Source organism: Colias croceus, chromosome 25 (assembly GCF_905220415.1).
Source record: "Colias croceus chromosome 25, ilColCroc2.1".
NCBI lineage: Eukaryota > Metazoa > Arthropoda > Insecta > Lepidoptera > Pieridae > Colias > Colias croceus.
The window spans coordinates 281,421-297,011 of record NC_059561.1 but is presented as its reverse complement, the minus strand read 5'-3'; the positions used below and the strand labels follow the sequence as shown (position 1 = coordinate 297,011).

The 15,591-nt window shown below is 32.2% G+C and overlaps 1 protein-coding gene across 1 annotated transcript in view; it reads right to left on the bottom strand.

Moving 5' to 3' along the window:
- LOC123703319 (NADPH oxidase 5-like) overlaps window positions 1-15,591 on the bottom strand; it is a 58,053-nt gene that overhangs the window by 40,653 nt on the left and 1,809 nt on the right. Inside the window, exon 2 of the mRNA XM_045651279.1 lies at window positions 12,732-13,138. Coding sequence (XP_045507235.1) covers window positions 12,732-13,004 — 273 coding nt within the window. The 5' untranslated portion in view covers window positions 13,005-13,138. The remainder of the gene's footprint in view (window positions 1-12,731; window positions 13,139-15,591) is intronic.

The following is a 15,591-nucleotide window of genomic DNA, read 5'->3' as shown; positions in this document are numbered from 1 at the left end:
AGCAGTCTTCGAAGTACACCTGCAGGTCACTCCATCAAGTCCGGAGGTAAGGTCTCGACATAACTAACAAAACGAGCCCAAACTCGGCATTCCTAGCTCTACTCGTCTATTAGATCCAGTAGCAGTCTTCGAAGTACACCTGCAGGTCACTCCATCAAATCAGAAACTAACGCAATCCCGGAAATCCCACGGGAATGGGAACTATGCGGTTTTTCTTTGACTGCGCGGGCGAAGCTGCGGGCGGAAACCTAGTTGTTATTAAAACACAATTGCCATCTTCAAAAATATTTTGGGGCACGTATTCTCGCGCGGTTGCAGTTTACAAACAATACCCCGAATTAATTAATAAAACATAAAACTCTTAAATATTGCACTTGAACCTTTTTAAAGGATTTTCTAGTATAATTTCACTAACATCCTTAACTTTTTATGAGTTTTGACTGGGCACGTCGGTTAAAACCTATATTGACTAGATGTCTCGACTTAAAATCAGTTAATAAGGATATTGACCGATGCCCTTAGTCAATAACGTTATTAACTGGTTTAATCAGATAAAATCAGTTAATAAGGATATTAACCGACGCCCTTAGTCAATATCCTTATTAACTGATTTTACCGGTCAATAACGTTATTGACTGGTTCAGGGTTTTGACTGTAACATAATATATATAACTCCAATGTCTATACTGAGCTAACAAGCCGCAAGTTCCATAAAAAGTAAATAAAGCTTATATCACTGTTGCTTAGAGCTTTTTGTAAAGGTGTTTACATATTGGAGTGGAATGGACACAAAGTGATTTTTTACAATAAATGATAGGTATTTTTTTAAGTAGTTATCATTTGAAAAAGAAATTTAGAAAAGCGGAAAGCTAGTTTCCTTATTCCTATAAATTAAAAAAAAATCTATTTGAACCCGCGTCTTTATTACAAAATAAACATTTGAATGTTATAAAAGTAAATCCTATCCATAATTGTATACAATAAAACTTTTCCTTCGTTCATCCAGTTATTCGCGAATTCCATCGCGAATCCAGTTATTCTCATACCCATGTGGCGCTACCCTTCGAACGGCACCGACATACTTGCGGCCTGCTTGTTACCGGCGCTCATTAGTCGATAATTGCATTTTATTAAACCAAAGGAAACTAATAAATCTAGAAATCCACTCGTTATATTCTCCTATTATGTTATTACGAGTGTGACGGCCTTTTTTACAATTAAACAGATGTTAATAATGTATTTATATGTATTTTGACGAGCTATATGTCATTATTATTGTCGTAAAATATAATGACTTTAATTGAGTAATAAGAATTTCATACGAATAGGAATAGGAATAGTAATAAGCGAACAGTAAATGGATGGTAGATATTAATTTCAACTTATAGTTGAAGAAGACATTTGTGAAGAGTTCATAAATGATTGTCTATCCTTTTTTGTGACGTATTAAATTTTCATTTGTTAGTATTTCTATAAATAATGAAATTAAATACACAATGTATTATTTGCTATTGAATATTATTAACTAGAATGAAGACCTTTAAATAGATCGTATTTGATAAAATACTATTGTTCTTTGCTAAAGTGACATTTCACGCATTGTTAAAAATTTAATTTTAAAAACATAGTAATATTTTGGTAATAATGTAACGATGACTGATGATATCACTAATAATATTATAAGCCTCAATAAATAAATAAGTAATTTATAATGTCAAAAAAAGAACGTGTGTGCCGAGGACACGTGTCAGAAGTGAAACTTCTTTGGCAGATTCAAAATCGTCACCTTACTATATGATTATATTTGCCATGACGCGTACTTGAAATTTTATTCTCAACGCGCCTAAAGAAGTTCTACTTCAATAATACTTGTACAGTGTGGCTAACACTTTATATGTTATGAAAATATTTATAAGTATTTTTTTAGATAATTAAATTATAGTGAGCGTGCTCAAAATATTTGTACACTCAAGTGCCGTCAGCTAGTGAAGGCACGATCACGATTTGATGGGACTTCACACACTAGATGACATTCTAATTTATTTGAATTAATGCATATAAACATCCCCTTTTTGATTCTTGTGTTTCTGAGTACCTACATTCAATGTTTACACCAAAGAGAAGTAATTATTACTAACATGAGTTCAAAATTACATACGATAAAAGTTGAAACACGACACATTATTCCGAAAAAAAATATTTCGTTGCACGTTGTTCTTAATAATTAAATATAACTTTATTTTTACTCATAACACCAATGTTAATAAATTTAACAAGATAACTATTTAAAATTAATTTATTACTACCTACATGAAAAATTCCATTATTTACAGTCACACAATTTCATACATATACCAGTCATTACCTATACCAAAAAAATCCGCACCTATCCGCACGATTCCTTGCGTACAAGTGTACTTAATCCCAAATTGAAAGCACAAGTATCATATTAAATATTCGAGAGATTATGCTAATGCAGTTTTCGGCGGAGGCTTTGAAGGCTATATCTGTGTAATCTTTATGTAATTATGTGGAACGAATGTACAAGGCGAAATTATCATTTGATTAATTCTCTGAAAATAATTTACGTCGGATTAAGAACAGGATTTATTAATATTCATTATAATCCTGTGTAAGTGTCTGTCTGTTTTCTAGACTGATGATAGAATTGCTTGTTGGATTGTTAATTTTATATGCAAAAAACTTAGACACTTTCCGAGCAGTGGTGGCTCAGTGGTGAGACCTCGGACTTCGAATCGATAAGTCCGGGGTTCGAGACCAGGCGAGCGCGCAGGAAATATGTAAATTGATTTTTCAATTTATCTGCGCATGTTGTAACATCACTACTGCTCGAACGGTGAAGGAAAACATCGTGAGGAAACCGACGTCCGACATGTCGAAAAATTAAAAAAAAAAAAAAGTTCGACGACATGTGTCATCCGCCAACACGCACTTGGCCAGCGTGGTAGATTATGGCCTGTACCCTCATAGGAGGCCCGTGTCCCAGCAGTGGGAACGTATATGGGCTGATGATGATGATGATGATGATGACTTTCAAAAGAATATTGAACATAATTTGATGTAAGTAATCATGATTACTATCTACAATATTATTAGACTTTGATTATATTAAAACTTAAGTAAGCTATAGTATGATACAGTTTCCAAGATAAATATCTATTTAAATGGTATTATGTACCTATATGTACCTACATATATATTTGCATAATACAAAATACTGCTAAAAATATTTTACTAATTTTCTGTATCATAGAGTTAGAGAGGTTTTCGAAGTTCATATGAAACAAAATGAGTTTGAATTTTAGTACGACAACAATGTAACCACACACTCCAAAACCAGATTAGTTCATAGATAACAAGTAAACGGCATTTCACAGCTACTGGTATATCGCTATACTGTGGCTATGCTACATTTATTCTATAGCTATACCACACAGAGCAGTGAGATAGAAATCTTTAGATACCTACCTTCGTCTGTACTAAACATAATTGTAGAATGTTTAACATAAACTTGCAAATATTTATTGTTAAACATATTTAGTTGTACCTAAACGAAGAACAGAAAATAAGGCTTCTTTTTTTTTTTTTTTGAAATGAAATTATTTATTTTGCAAGAAATGTGGAAATTTACAGATGTTACATAATTTATTGTTCAGCACAAATCGCCAATTGATTGGCATGCAAAAATTAACAATAGAATGTCAATGTCTTACTACATAAATATCATTTTTATAATAATTATATATGTCAACTATTATGTACCCTTTTTCACTTACAATTATTTAATATATGTCAATTATTACCCTTTTACAATTAATTTATATAAATAAGTAATTACAATATTATAATATTATTAATTATTATAATTATTAAATAAGTAATTACAATATAGTAATATTATAATATTATTTCATTATTTTGATTTTTGAAAAAATTCTTTTAAGTTATAATAACATTTTTCAATTAGCCAGGCTTTTAAACGCTTTTTAAAAATATTAAATGGCAATTCCCTCAAAGATTTGGGAATTTCATTAAATATATTTATACACATAACAGATGCATTTTTTTGGTGTAAGGCCGTACGGCATTTAGGCATCAGCAGCCTTGTAGGGTCTCTATTGCCAAGTTGATATCCCTCTTTTGCAGATCTAAACAAATCCTTATGTTTCTTAGCAAAAATACAAGATTCCAGGATGTACAAACCAGTTAATGTTAATAGTTTGCATTTTTTGAAGAGTGGTCGGCAAGAGTCCATTGGGGAGGCATTACAACGAGCCATAACACATTTCTTTTGTCCAATAAAGACACTCTTTACTTTCGTTGAGTTACCCCAAAACAGTATACCATACCTTAGCACAGAAGCAACGTAAGCATGATATGCTGTCAGGGCAGCTTCATACGAAATTGTTTTTCGTAGTTTTCTTAGGGCAAATACGAACTGGTTAATTTTAGAACAGATAATTTCACATTATGTTTTTTTTTATACCACACTAGCTTCACGCACGCGGCTTCGCCCTCTTTGTTTAAAACTTAATAAATTATATAGGTAGATACCAAAATCGTCCCCTTGAATCACTCTATCTATTAATTAATAGCCTCATCAAAATCTGTTGCGTAAAATGTATTATACTTACCATGCATATGTAGTGATCTTAAAATACATACCTATATATCAAATGTACCTATATTCTAACTTTGTCTAAGTGATGAGAAAAGAAACTTTAGTCTGTACAAGCTGCAGGAATGAAGAATTAACGGAAGGTGTTGGCATGTGATGGTGTGATAAGCTCGCATCCGTCATGCCTGGAAGTTCTCCGTTTTTGTGACAACGAATATCTAGAGATGTATCTGTATGTACCTAGGTACAACAAGCGACAGAATATGACATGTGATTGGGAGATCGAATATTTTTATAGGTGAAAACTGAAATTTTGATGCAAGCTAATTATAAGTGATTGTTAAGAAAAGATTGTCACAAATGGGTAGGTACTAGGTACAGAATAAAATGTAATATTTTAATTCAAGAAATTAAAACATTACATTAAAATCGAAATAATAATATTACAACGTATTGTCACAGTATTAAATACAATATTTAGGGATTGTAACATATACAAGGAGCGGATAGTGCTTTTCTCGCCTTAAGGCGACTACACCACCGAAACTAGCGCCCCCCCAACATTTTATTTTTTTACTCCTAAACCAGATCAAATTTAAAAAATCTAGCTCGGTACTTTGCTAGTATATTACTTGTAGTATTTTTGGTATTACTTTTCATTATTTTGCATTCGGTAAATTAGGAGAACTTTTGATTACCGCCAAAAGTGGCCACTTTTGGCGGTAATCAAAAGTTCTCTAGAATAATGAACAGTTAGAATAGTGAAAAGTAATACCAAAAATACTACAAGTAATATACTAGCAAAGTACCGAGCTAGATTTTTTAAATTTGATCTAGTTAAGGAGTAAAAAAATAAAATGTTCGGTGGCGCTAGTTTCGGTGGTGTAGGCCTCTTAAATAAATCAAATGAAGATTTTCTTTACTAAGCCATAGTTAAATACTTATTTTCTTTAAAGGCTCTGTAGTCTGTATAGTTAAATACTAAAGCATATAAAGAACTGTCACATGTTCTCAACAACATGCCTGCATCAATCATACCTATTTTAGTTCAGCAAAAAGACGGTTAGCATATCTAAATTAGCATAGTATGTTAATCGCTTGTACGGTCAGACGCGTAGTTTTTATTATTCACTTATATGGAAACCGTTGTAAATAGCTAGATGACACCGCCATCTGTTGGGGAATGTTGTTGTTTTCATACTTACTGGTTTTGAAAATTTTTGTTTTTTGTATGATCGTCTCAGTCCATATAAATTAGAAAACTAACATTGTAAATAATTATGAGCTACTTACTATGGAAAATTATGAAAATCGATTGATCAGTTATTAGATAGAGATAGACAAACTTTCAAATCACTTTTTTATCCATTCATTCAGTATATCTATTGTGTTAATCATACCTAATATGATCCAAGAACTAAACAACAAACTTCATAACTGTATATTCAATCTAAACTAAATTAACTTATTAATTCAACATTCAATTGTTGTTTTAATAACACATTACTAACGATATTAAAAAGAACAGATGAAATAAAATAGGTAATTATTATTTTGATCTCAAATGCCTATCAGAGAGGGCCTATGAGAAAAATAGGCTTACATACCTACAACAAGCTCTTTTTAAATGTCTATATTTAATTTACAATTTTAAGAACACAAAGCAAATACACCTTTAACACGCTAATTATAAAGCTCTTAATCCTGATTGCATCTCATCCTCATATTTCAGGTAATCAACAAACACTAAAACAAGGCAAAACATATAGCACAGGAATACCTTTTAAGAACAACTCGAATCTCCAGAAAAACAACGTTAATCACGTGACCATATAGAATTGTTTTTAATTGTGGCTAGTAAAATAGCGGATAAATATCTGCTAAGCGGAAGCGATAGAAAATTTACCACGAATTGCATGAATAAATTCATTATTTTTGAACATTTCATACAATAAGGGATAGATAGCGCAGCAAACACAATATAAATAAAAGAAATGAATCGCCAAATGTTATGATATAATATGTAAAACTCGAAAGTCTCTTCTAATACGACAATTTTTTAACAGTTTTTTTAATTTTTTCTTGTGCCTTACACAAGAAAAATTTGTATACAGAGAATACACGAAACTGGGCTTGAAACTTACATTCATGTGCTACATAACATAACAATCTATATTCTATACTAATATTATAAAGCTGAAGAGTTTGTTTGTTTGTTTGAAAGCGCTAATCTCAGAAAATACTGGTCCGATTTGAAAAAATATTTCGGTGTAAGATAGATCATCACGCTAAGTAAGTAGATATATGTAAGATAGACCCACGCGGGTGAAACCGCGGAGCGCAGCTAGTATAAAATATAAATATCTTATCTTATAATATTTAGTCTATAGCATAAAAATTATCTAAAAAGGAACGCTCACACGTAAGCTTTAAATCGCGCTTTTAATGGCGTCTTTAATGTCATCTAAGAGAGCAGATTTGCGGTGAAATTTTTTATCAGTTTGATTGACGTTTCCTCCATACCTCATACCCCCTGTGGTCTAGTTCTCAACCAATAACGGGATTAATTTGATGTCCAAAAACTTCACAAACATTCATTTAATTTATAATGCAGATTTTGGTCTTACATTTCTTTACTCGTTGCATAATTTTGCAGTTAAGTTTTATGGTCAATGTTGTTGCGTATTTTTTTGTACACTGGTAGTTTATTTATATTTTATGCAGTTTAAAGTTAAATATTCAAGCGATTTCTGTAAAATCTGTATCGATTTTCTTAATTAGCTAAACAATTCATCTCTTATTGAAACAAGTAAAAGTTAACGTAGTTATAAGGTTTCTTCTAAGAAAAATAGGTTCACAGTCTGGAGGAATTAATTCTCAAACGCAGATAAAGTCAGGCGACCCACACAGTATGTAATAAGAAATTCCAGTCATTATGTCGTACCCAAGGATAGTCCTAACAAATAAATGTTTAATGCACTTGAAATATAGCCTATCTCAAGATCTAGTTTTGTAGGCCGTTACTCAGCAGTTGATAGGCATCTGAATGGTGCGCACTGACAGACAGACGTTGTTAGCACTAATAGAAGCACTAAGTCAAAGCTAACATATGCTTCGCTTGTGTAAGTTAGGGCTTGACCGTTATTACTTGCATTTTCGTAGTTTCAAATCAATGACGAAACTTAATGAGGGTCATGTTTTAAAGTTAGATCAATGCCTTGTTTGTGATAAATGACCTAGAATTTTCGAAGTAGAAAACGATCACATAGGCTCTTCCTTTTGAGCAGTGCGTAGTGTATTATCTGTGTGCATATATAACCTACTTAATTTCATTGTTTTCTATCGAACCGCTTGGTCGCGATTTGCCTTCGTCTTTTGGGATGAAAGTGTAGTTACTATCTGTTCTGTCATTTACATATAAGTTTTCTGAACTATTGTCAAACATGTTACGGGTCTTATCTAGAAAGCTTTTCTATGATTGACAGATGTTCTAATTATTATATAGCTGAGGACCAACTACAACTACATAAATAGTAACTTTTACTGGCTAGTTTATTTTCAAAGGCAGCTTAAGTTGCTTGCTTGTTATTGAATAAGTAAATATTCAAAATATATCCTCATCGTGTTAGAAAATTTCCGAACCAGAATAGGAATACGGTACACACAAACTAATAACACTAATTAAATTTCCCCATTTAGCCATAAACATTGGGCGGGCATATTTTAAATTAGTCGTTCAAATACACTTCGATAAACGCAATAATAAAACTAATTTATATATCAATACCATATCTGGTGCACTACCGGTAGGTATAACTAAGTGGGTCAAGTGTAGATAATAGATCACTCCTATTGGTCAGTGATTGCAGTGGTCTAACCAATCATGTCACGAGAATTAATTAGACACGACTGATAGTTTCAATGTTGTTTGATTGACGAGAAAATACAGTAACTAAATTGTAAGATCAGTGATTAAAGCCTCCGCTTGAAAGTCTAAGGTTCTTCAAACTCGGACATTTATTTATTCAATTAGACTTCTAGAAGCACGTTTGAATGGTCATAACAGTTTTCAAAAATATCACCGATTCAGAAAGCAGTATCTGTTGAGAAGAACCGTTAAGAAACTCCATTGACCTCCAACTCCATAGTTTGACATAAGAAGTGCTTTTAAAGTTTTGTAGATACTATTTTTCAGGATATATCAACACTGCTCCAATTTCTGAAGGCAAACTTCGTGAGTAGACCGTCGTTCAAGGATCATCACAACACACACAGTTACAAACTTGGTAAGTATGAGATTTCAGGAACAACATTCATATAATGTTGATGATGATCATCAAATACCTTACCAGTTGATCAAGCAAATTTCAGAGATGAATATAATAAAAATTTTGAATATTATAATTAATGAGAATGTAACGGATAGTATTATATTATCTGTGGTAACAATCTTTTAAACTCAAACTCAAACTCAAACATTTATTTATTCAATAAGACTACTTTAAGTAGCATTTTATCCAAGAATCCTAGATTTAAATAAACTGATTTTGCCTCATCATCATCATTATCAGCCCATGTTTGTCCACTGCTGGACATAGGCCTCAGTCATGGCACGCCATTGAGCCCGGTCATTCGCTCGTTGACGCCAGTTATGCCCAGCAACCCTGCGGATGTCGTCACTCCACCTTATAGCAGGGCGTCCTACGCTACGTTTGCCGAGCCACGGTCTCCACTCAGAATAATAACTTTCAAAACGCAAAGCAAAATATGGAATGTTCTAGAACTTCCATCCACAGGCCCACCGCGTCCAGAAGTGCTTGCAGCGCTTGGTCCGCGCCCTCGCCGCTGAGATGATGTCTGATTTTGCCTACTTGTCCCTAAAGAAAATGTATGAAACGGATATGGATGAATTCCCCAGGTGTGTTTAAAAATAAATGTTTCTTTTACTTTCTGTCCTTCCTATTTATTTGCCAAATAATAAAGACAGGTGACATAACGAGAAGATTTTTAAATAACATTCATTTTAAAAAGGACAAGGTCAATGCGCAAATATCAAAACAAATTTTAAAGGTTCTTGCTTTTGTTTATTTTGTATCTTCTCAAACTTTTATGACATATTTTACAACATAATATGAACACTATATTCAAAAATATTACGATATTTACAAATGAATGCTCTATCGGAAATCGAACCATACAATAAAGATTCTTCTTATATTACACACTGTTTTTTCTAAAAACCAGTTATAAATTGTATCAGTTTGCAATACAAAAAAATTGGGCCAATTAAACTAATCCAAATCGGTCGATTTATAAATAAACAAACATAAAAACATTACCATAGCAACCATTCAATACAAATTACATCCAACATCGGTGTCATTCCATATTCGTTTGATCTATAATAATGATTTATAGATCAATGACCGTGGTTATGATCTATGTATCCTGTATCCATCAATAATTCATACGGTAGAGCTTATGGGCAAAAAATAAATTATTTATTATATTACCTTAAGTACGCATTAGTTAGATAAATTGTTACATATATTGAAACGGTCAAATAAACTCAAAATCTTACTAATATTATAAATGCGAAAGTTTGTGAGGATGTGTGTGTTTGTTACTCTTTCACGCAAATTCTACAGAACCAATTACAATGAAATTTAGCACACATATAGAGGGTAAAATGGATTAACACATAGGATAGGTTTTATCCCGGAAATCGGGAACGGGTACTATGCGGGTTTTCCTTTGAAAACGCGGGCGAAGCCGCGGGCAGAAATCTAGTCTTATACAGGGTTACTTGTAAAACACCAGCAACCTCGCAGGACAAGATAGCTAACATCATAAGTAACAACATTTGTTCTACGACTTTTGGCATAACGCAATAAATTATTTTTAAATGATTTTTTAAGCTTTTATTGTACTCTCCTAACATTTGTAAGTCTATGTTCTATTCATTATCGAAAGGATGATGCGACGCCCCCTTCCCCCTCTCGTTCCTTTCTTGTTTACATAATTTTTGTGATGCGCGTAGAGTTTATAATATTCAGATGGAAAATGAAATGAATATTTATTTTTGTATGAAAATAAAATCTAACAAATTATCAAAAGTCGTAGAACAAATTTTGTTACTTATGATGTTAGCTATCTTGTCCTGTGAGGTTGCTGGTGTTTTACAAATAACCCTGTATATTCATGTCAGAATCGATGAAGAAACTTCTCTTTCCGCCGTCTGTGCGTATGTATGTTTAGATCTTTAAAATTACGCAGCAGATTTTACTGAGGTCTTTTTTTTAATAGATATAGTTATTCAAGAGAAAGGTTTTTGGTTGTAATACATATATATTAAATTTAAGACAAAGCAAGTGAAACCTCGGGCGGAAAGCTAGTGTAATATAAATCAAAATTCTTCACTATTATACACACTCAGATCAGACAAAAACATCAACAACTAGGACTAATATTATAAAGCTGAAGAGTTTGTTTGTTTGTTTGTTTGAACGCGCTAATCTCGGGAAATACTGGTCCGATTTGAAAAATTATTTCGGTGTTAGATAGCCCATTTATCGAGGAAGGTTATAGGCTATATTATATCATCACGCTACAACCAACAGGAGTGGAGCCACGGGGGTGAAACCGCGCGGAGCAGCTAGTTATGAATAAACATGTTTTAAAAGTATGTAAATTTAATTAAAGAAATACTATAAAAATTCAGTTAATACAATAAACATTACCGCTAATTACTTTCGTATAATTAACTGCATTGTACGAGGAAATGTCAGAAGTTCAGAACCATAATTTTAAAATCAATTTGCATAAAAACCTCATACTTCGAAAGCAATTATTCTGCTTTAAACCGGTTAAAATTTCATGTCTTTCATTATTTATGCCATTATAATTTTATACAAATATTGTGAATCTCGAAAAATACATGTATGTCTATTGAATGCCATATTTCTCAATTAATTAATATAATTAATTGGTTACCCTATCACCCAAAAATCACTCATACAATATAGTCATGCTCATAAAATAGAATTTTCGCTTCTTGTATGGTATGCAAGTGATACGAGTGAACGAACCCACGGCCGCGGGGCAAAGCATTATGTAAGCGCGAAAGATTTTCTGCTAAATTATCATGCCAAAACTGCTAAAACAAATAGGAACCATGTAAGTACGTAGGTACTCATAAACATCAATTTAAAATAAAAAAAAATACGAAACATACAAAATTTAAAAGGCCATAGGCTAATTTTTGAAAAAAATTGGATGATCAAAATATACAATATGTCCTTGTAAAAAGTCATTTATTGGAAATTTAAACAGAAATGGTTTTTTTATATTACAAAACAACCTATCTAGATTTTGTAATATAATGTCATTGAAAACGGGGCTATGAAATAAACGATTTTATAAATTATAGTGTCGTTCAAATCCTGATTTATTGACTTATGAATATTATTTCCTTTTTATAACTATAAATGCATATTTGATATTCTCAAAATAACTAGATGTAATAAAATTTTCTACCTACTTATTTTAATAAACGAAAAAATATTTAACACTCTATCTCTATCATTTCTCATCTCTATCGTGTCAATTCAATTGATTTTGACTTATTAAAAAATATTTTATAAGATTACCGTATATGTACTTAAAAAAACATATAAGTGAATTTGACGCTTGTTTCGTGACCTCATGTAAGCTTTCAACACTCAAGGCTAATGAGCTTTAACACCGATATTTGTTACAATAAACTGCCATTTAATTTTACATTGAAGTTGCAAAAATAGCTTGTAATTACATATTATGTAACGAGTTTCGAAGGCTTGAAGCTATTTGTTTGTGCAGTTTTTTTTTTAATCGGTTCATTATTTTCGAAGCTTTACGTAACTTACAGACACATTCAGTATTTAGACAAATATTTAAAAAAATCCTTAAAATGCTGTATTTATAGACATTTATCTGTGACATGATCTTTTTCATATCTTTGACCATAAAACAGTAATGATAGAGCTTTTTAATATCTATGTTTTTGTTACAGATATGAAAATGATTCTTTACCTTATTAAAAAAAAATACAAACCTCATCCTGAAAAGTCCTATGCAGGCTATCCTTATTATATCTCTGGTCGCCCTGCTTCAAAATGGCAGAGCATTGCTTCAATAATTCAGCTCTGGTTCTCTCTTTTGCGCTTTCCTCTTCCATAAACGACCTCCTGTGCCCATTCCTTGGCAGCCCCAGCAGATCCTTGGACGCATTCTGTATCCTGTCAAAGTCCGCCATCTTGGATATGTCACTGTCATTTTTCCCGCCCTCCGAGCTGTCAACTTTAATCCTCACATCGTCGGTCGACATTTTGACAATCACTTTTTATATTTTAATTGTGTAAACATTGTTCAATTTCCACACGATTAAATGTATACGTGTATTTAAGATTTTATTATAATATTAATTACTTTTTAATCCGCCGATAGCTGAGTTATTAAGGCCTGTAATCAATCACAAATGACGTCAAAATAAAGACTTGATGAATATAATTTGAATATTACGCTTTGCATTTGTTCACTAACGAGAAAATTGTTTCTATTAGGGTTATCTCAAAAACTACTGATTGATTATAATAATTTAAAACTTGATTGAGAGTAAAAGCACAGGTAAAAGGGCTTGTATTCGTTTAGGTAAATATATTTTAACTGTTAATTTATGTAGCTACACAAAAGTTATTTTGTTGTTATATTTTTTATTCTTATTATAAACATAACCCGTTGAAATTTTATTTTCATGTCCTCTAGAATTTCATTAAAATTTCAATTGACGTATATGAACCATTAAAATAATAAATATCTAATTGTCTACGGAACCCTATTATAATAAAATCGATTCACCTTTAGACATTGTATGGAAATGAAAGTAGCATTAACATGACGTACCAAAACTTGATAACTTGTTTTCAAAATGTTACTTAAGTTACAATCAATATCGAATTAACGTCCACATAATGATTGAAGTATCAGTTATTTATTTTGCCCATTAATTAAATCAATGTACCTCTTTGTATACATATAGAGATTACTAAATTTTTTTTGATAAATATGACTAATCCATTCTAAGAACCTATTATAGTAATATTATAAATGCGAGAGTTTGTGAGGTATGTACCCATACCTACATTGATATTTTTGTTACTCTTTCACGCAAATACTACTGAACCGATTACAATGAAATTTAGCACACATATAGAGGGTAACTTGGATTAACACATAGTTTAGGTTTTATTCCAGAAATCCCACGAGAACGAGAACTAGGTATGTGGGTTTTTCTTTGAAAACGCGGGCGAAGCCGTGGGTGAAAAACTAGTATGAATATGCGAAATTTGTTTGGCATGAATCGAAAAATAATATGTTGATTCATTTTTAAAAATGTATTAATGAAAAAAGGCTGTTTTCAATACTAAATATCCTTAATTTGTATTGAAGTTACTATCACAGCCACAGACTACGTAGGTATATAGTTCTGTGATCACAGCACAATGATGTCGCGAACGAAGCCACGGGCAAAAAGCTAGTCATTATTTATACCTGCTAAAGGTAGAGTTTTAAAAATATTACCTTGACGAATTTTTATGGCCAATATTATATAACGTCTCATTAATTCACAAAATATAAATTATTTAACTTTATACAGATAGGAGATCCTACAAATAAATTTTTGAACGATTCATTTTACGTCATTATGTAAATTAATATTTATTAATAAACTGAATTATCATATTATATAAACGAAGAATGAAGAATGAGAAGAATGTTCAATGATTTTTTATCTATACTAATATTATAAAGAGGAAAGGTTTGTAATTATGTATGTATGTATGTATGTATGGTTTTCACTTATAAACTACTGGACCGATTTCAAAAATTCTTTCACCATTAGAAAGCTGCATCTTCACTGAGCAACATAGGCTAGGTTTTATCCCGGAAATCCCACGGGAACGGGAACTATGCCGGTTTTTCTTTGAAAACGCGGGCGAGGCCGTAGGCGGAAAGCTAGTAGATATTTTATATATAGATAACTAACTTCGCAAGTTTGTATGTATGTATTGATTTTCTGCGCAATCATGCCTATAGGTACTTCTATACGAATATTATAAAACTGAAGAGTTTGTTTGTTTGGTTGAGGCACTATAAGGAAGTACTGATTCGAGTTAAAAACTTTTTTTGTGTTTGGTAGCTTTATCGAGAAAAGCTACACGTTAAAACAATTAATAGAAGCGGAGCGGTAAATAAAAATTGTAGCAAAAATATTCATTTTGAGAGCAAACGAAATTGCGTGGGTAAACATGGATAAACTATTTTTTTTTTTACAAAGTAAGTGAAAGTCCAATTAAATAAGAAATAAAAACTTTTAAAACTATAATTAAATATGTAAGTCAATTATATAGTAACATCAAATCTTTTCTCTATAAATTAGTTTCAATAACACGTACAAAGTCAGGGGCGTCAACTTGGTTGCGGAAGAATTCTAACAAATACCCGCGGCCCCCTCATTAAAGCGGCTCGACGGAACACAGTGGGGTTTTAGTCGGTAAGAATCCGACATAACCCACGGCTCCTTCCCCGGGGGCCGTGGGTATCTTTGGAAGATTTCCCCACTATAAAAAAAAAAAAAAAAAGGGGCGTCAACTTGGTTGCGGAAGTGGTTCGACCAAATACCCGCGACCCTGCCAATACAGCGGAGTGACGGAACACAGTGGAGTTTAGTCGGTAGTCGCCGCATTCTGCGGTGTGAGTCCGACATAACCCAGGGCCCTTTCCCCGAGCGCTCTGGGTATGCCTAAATGCATTCTCCACTATTAAAAAAAAAAAAAAAAAAAAAAAAAAAAAAAAAAAAAAAAAAGGGGCAACTCAACTCGCAATTGCCAAGGATTACCAAATATAATTTATAT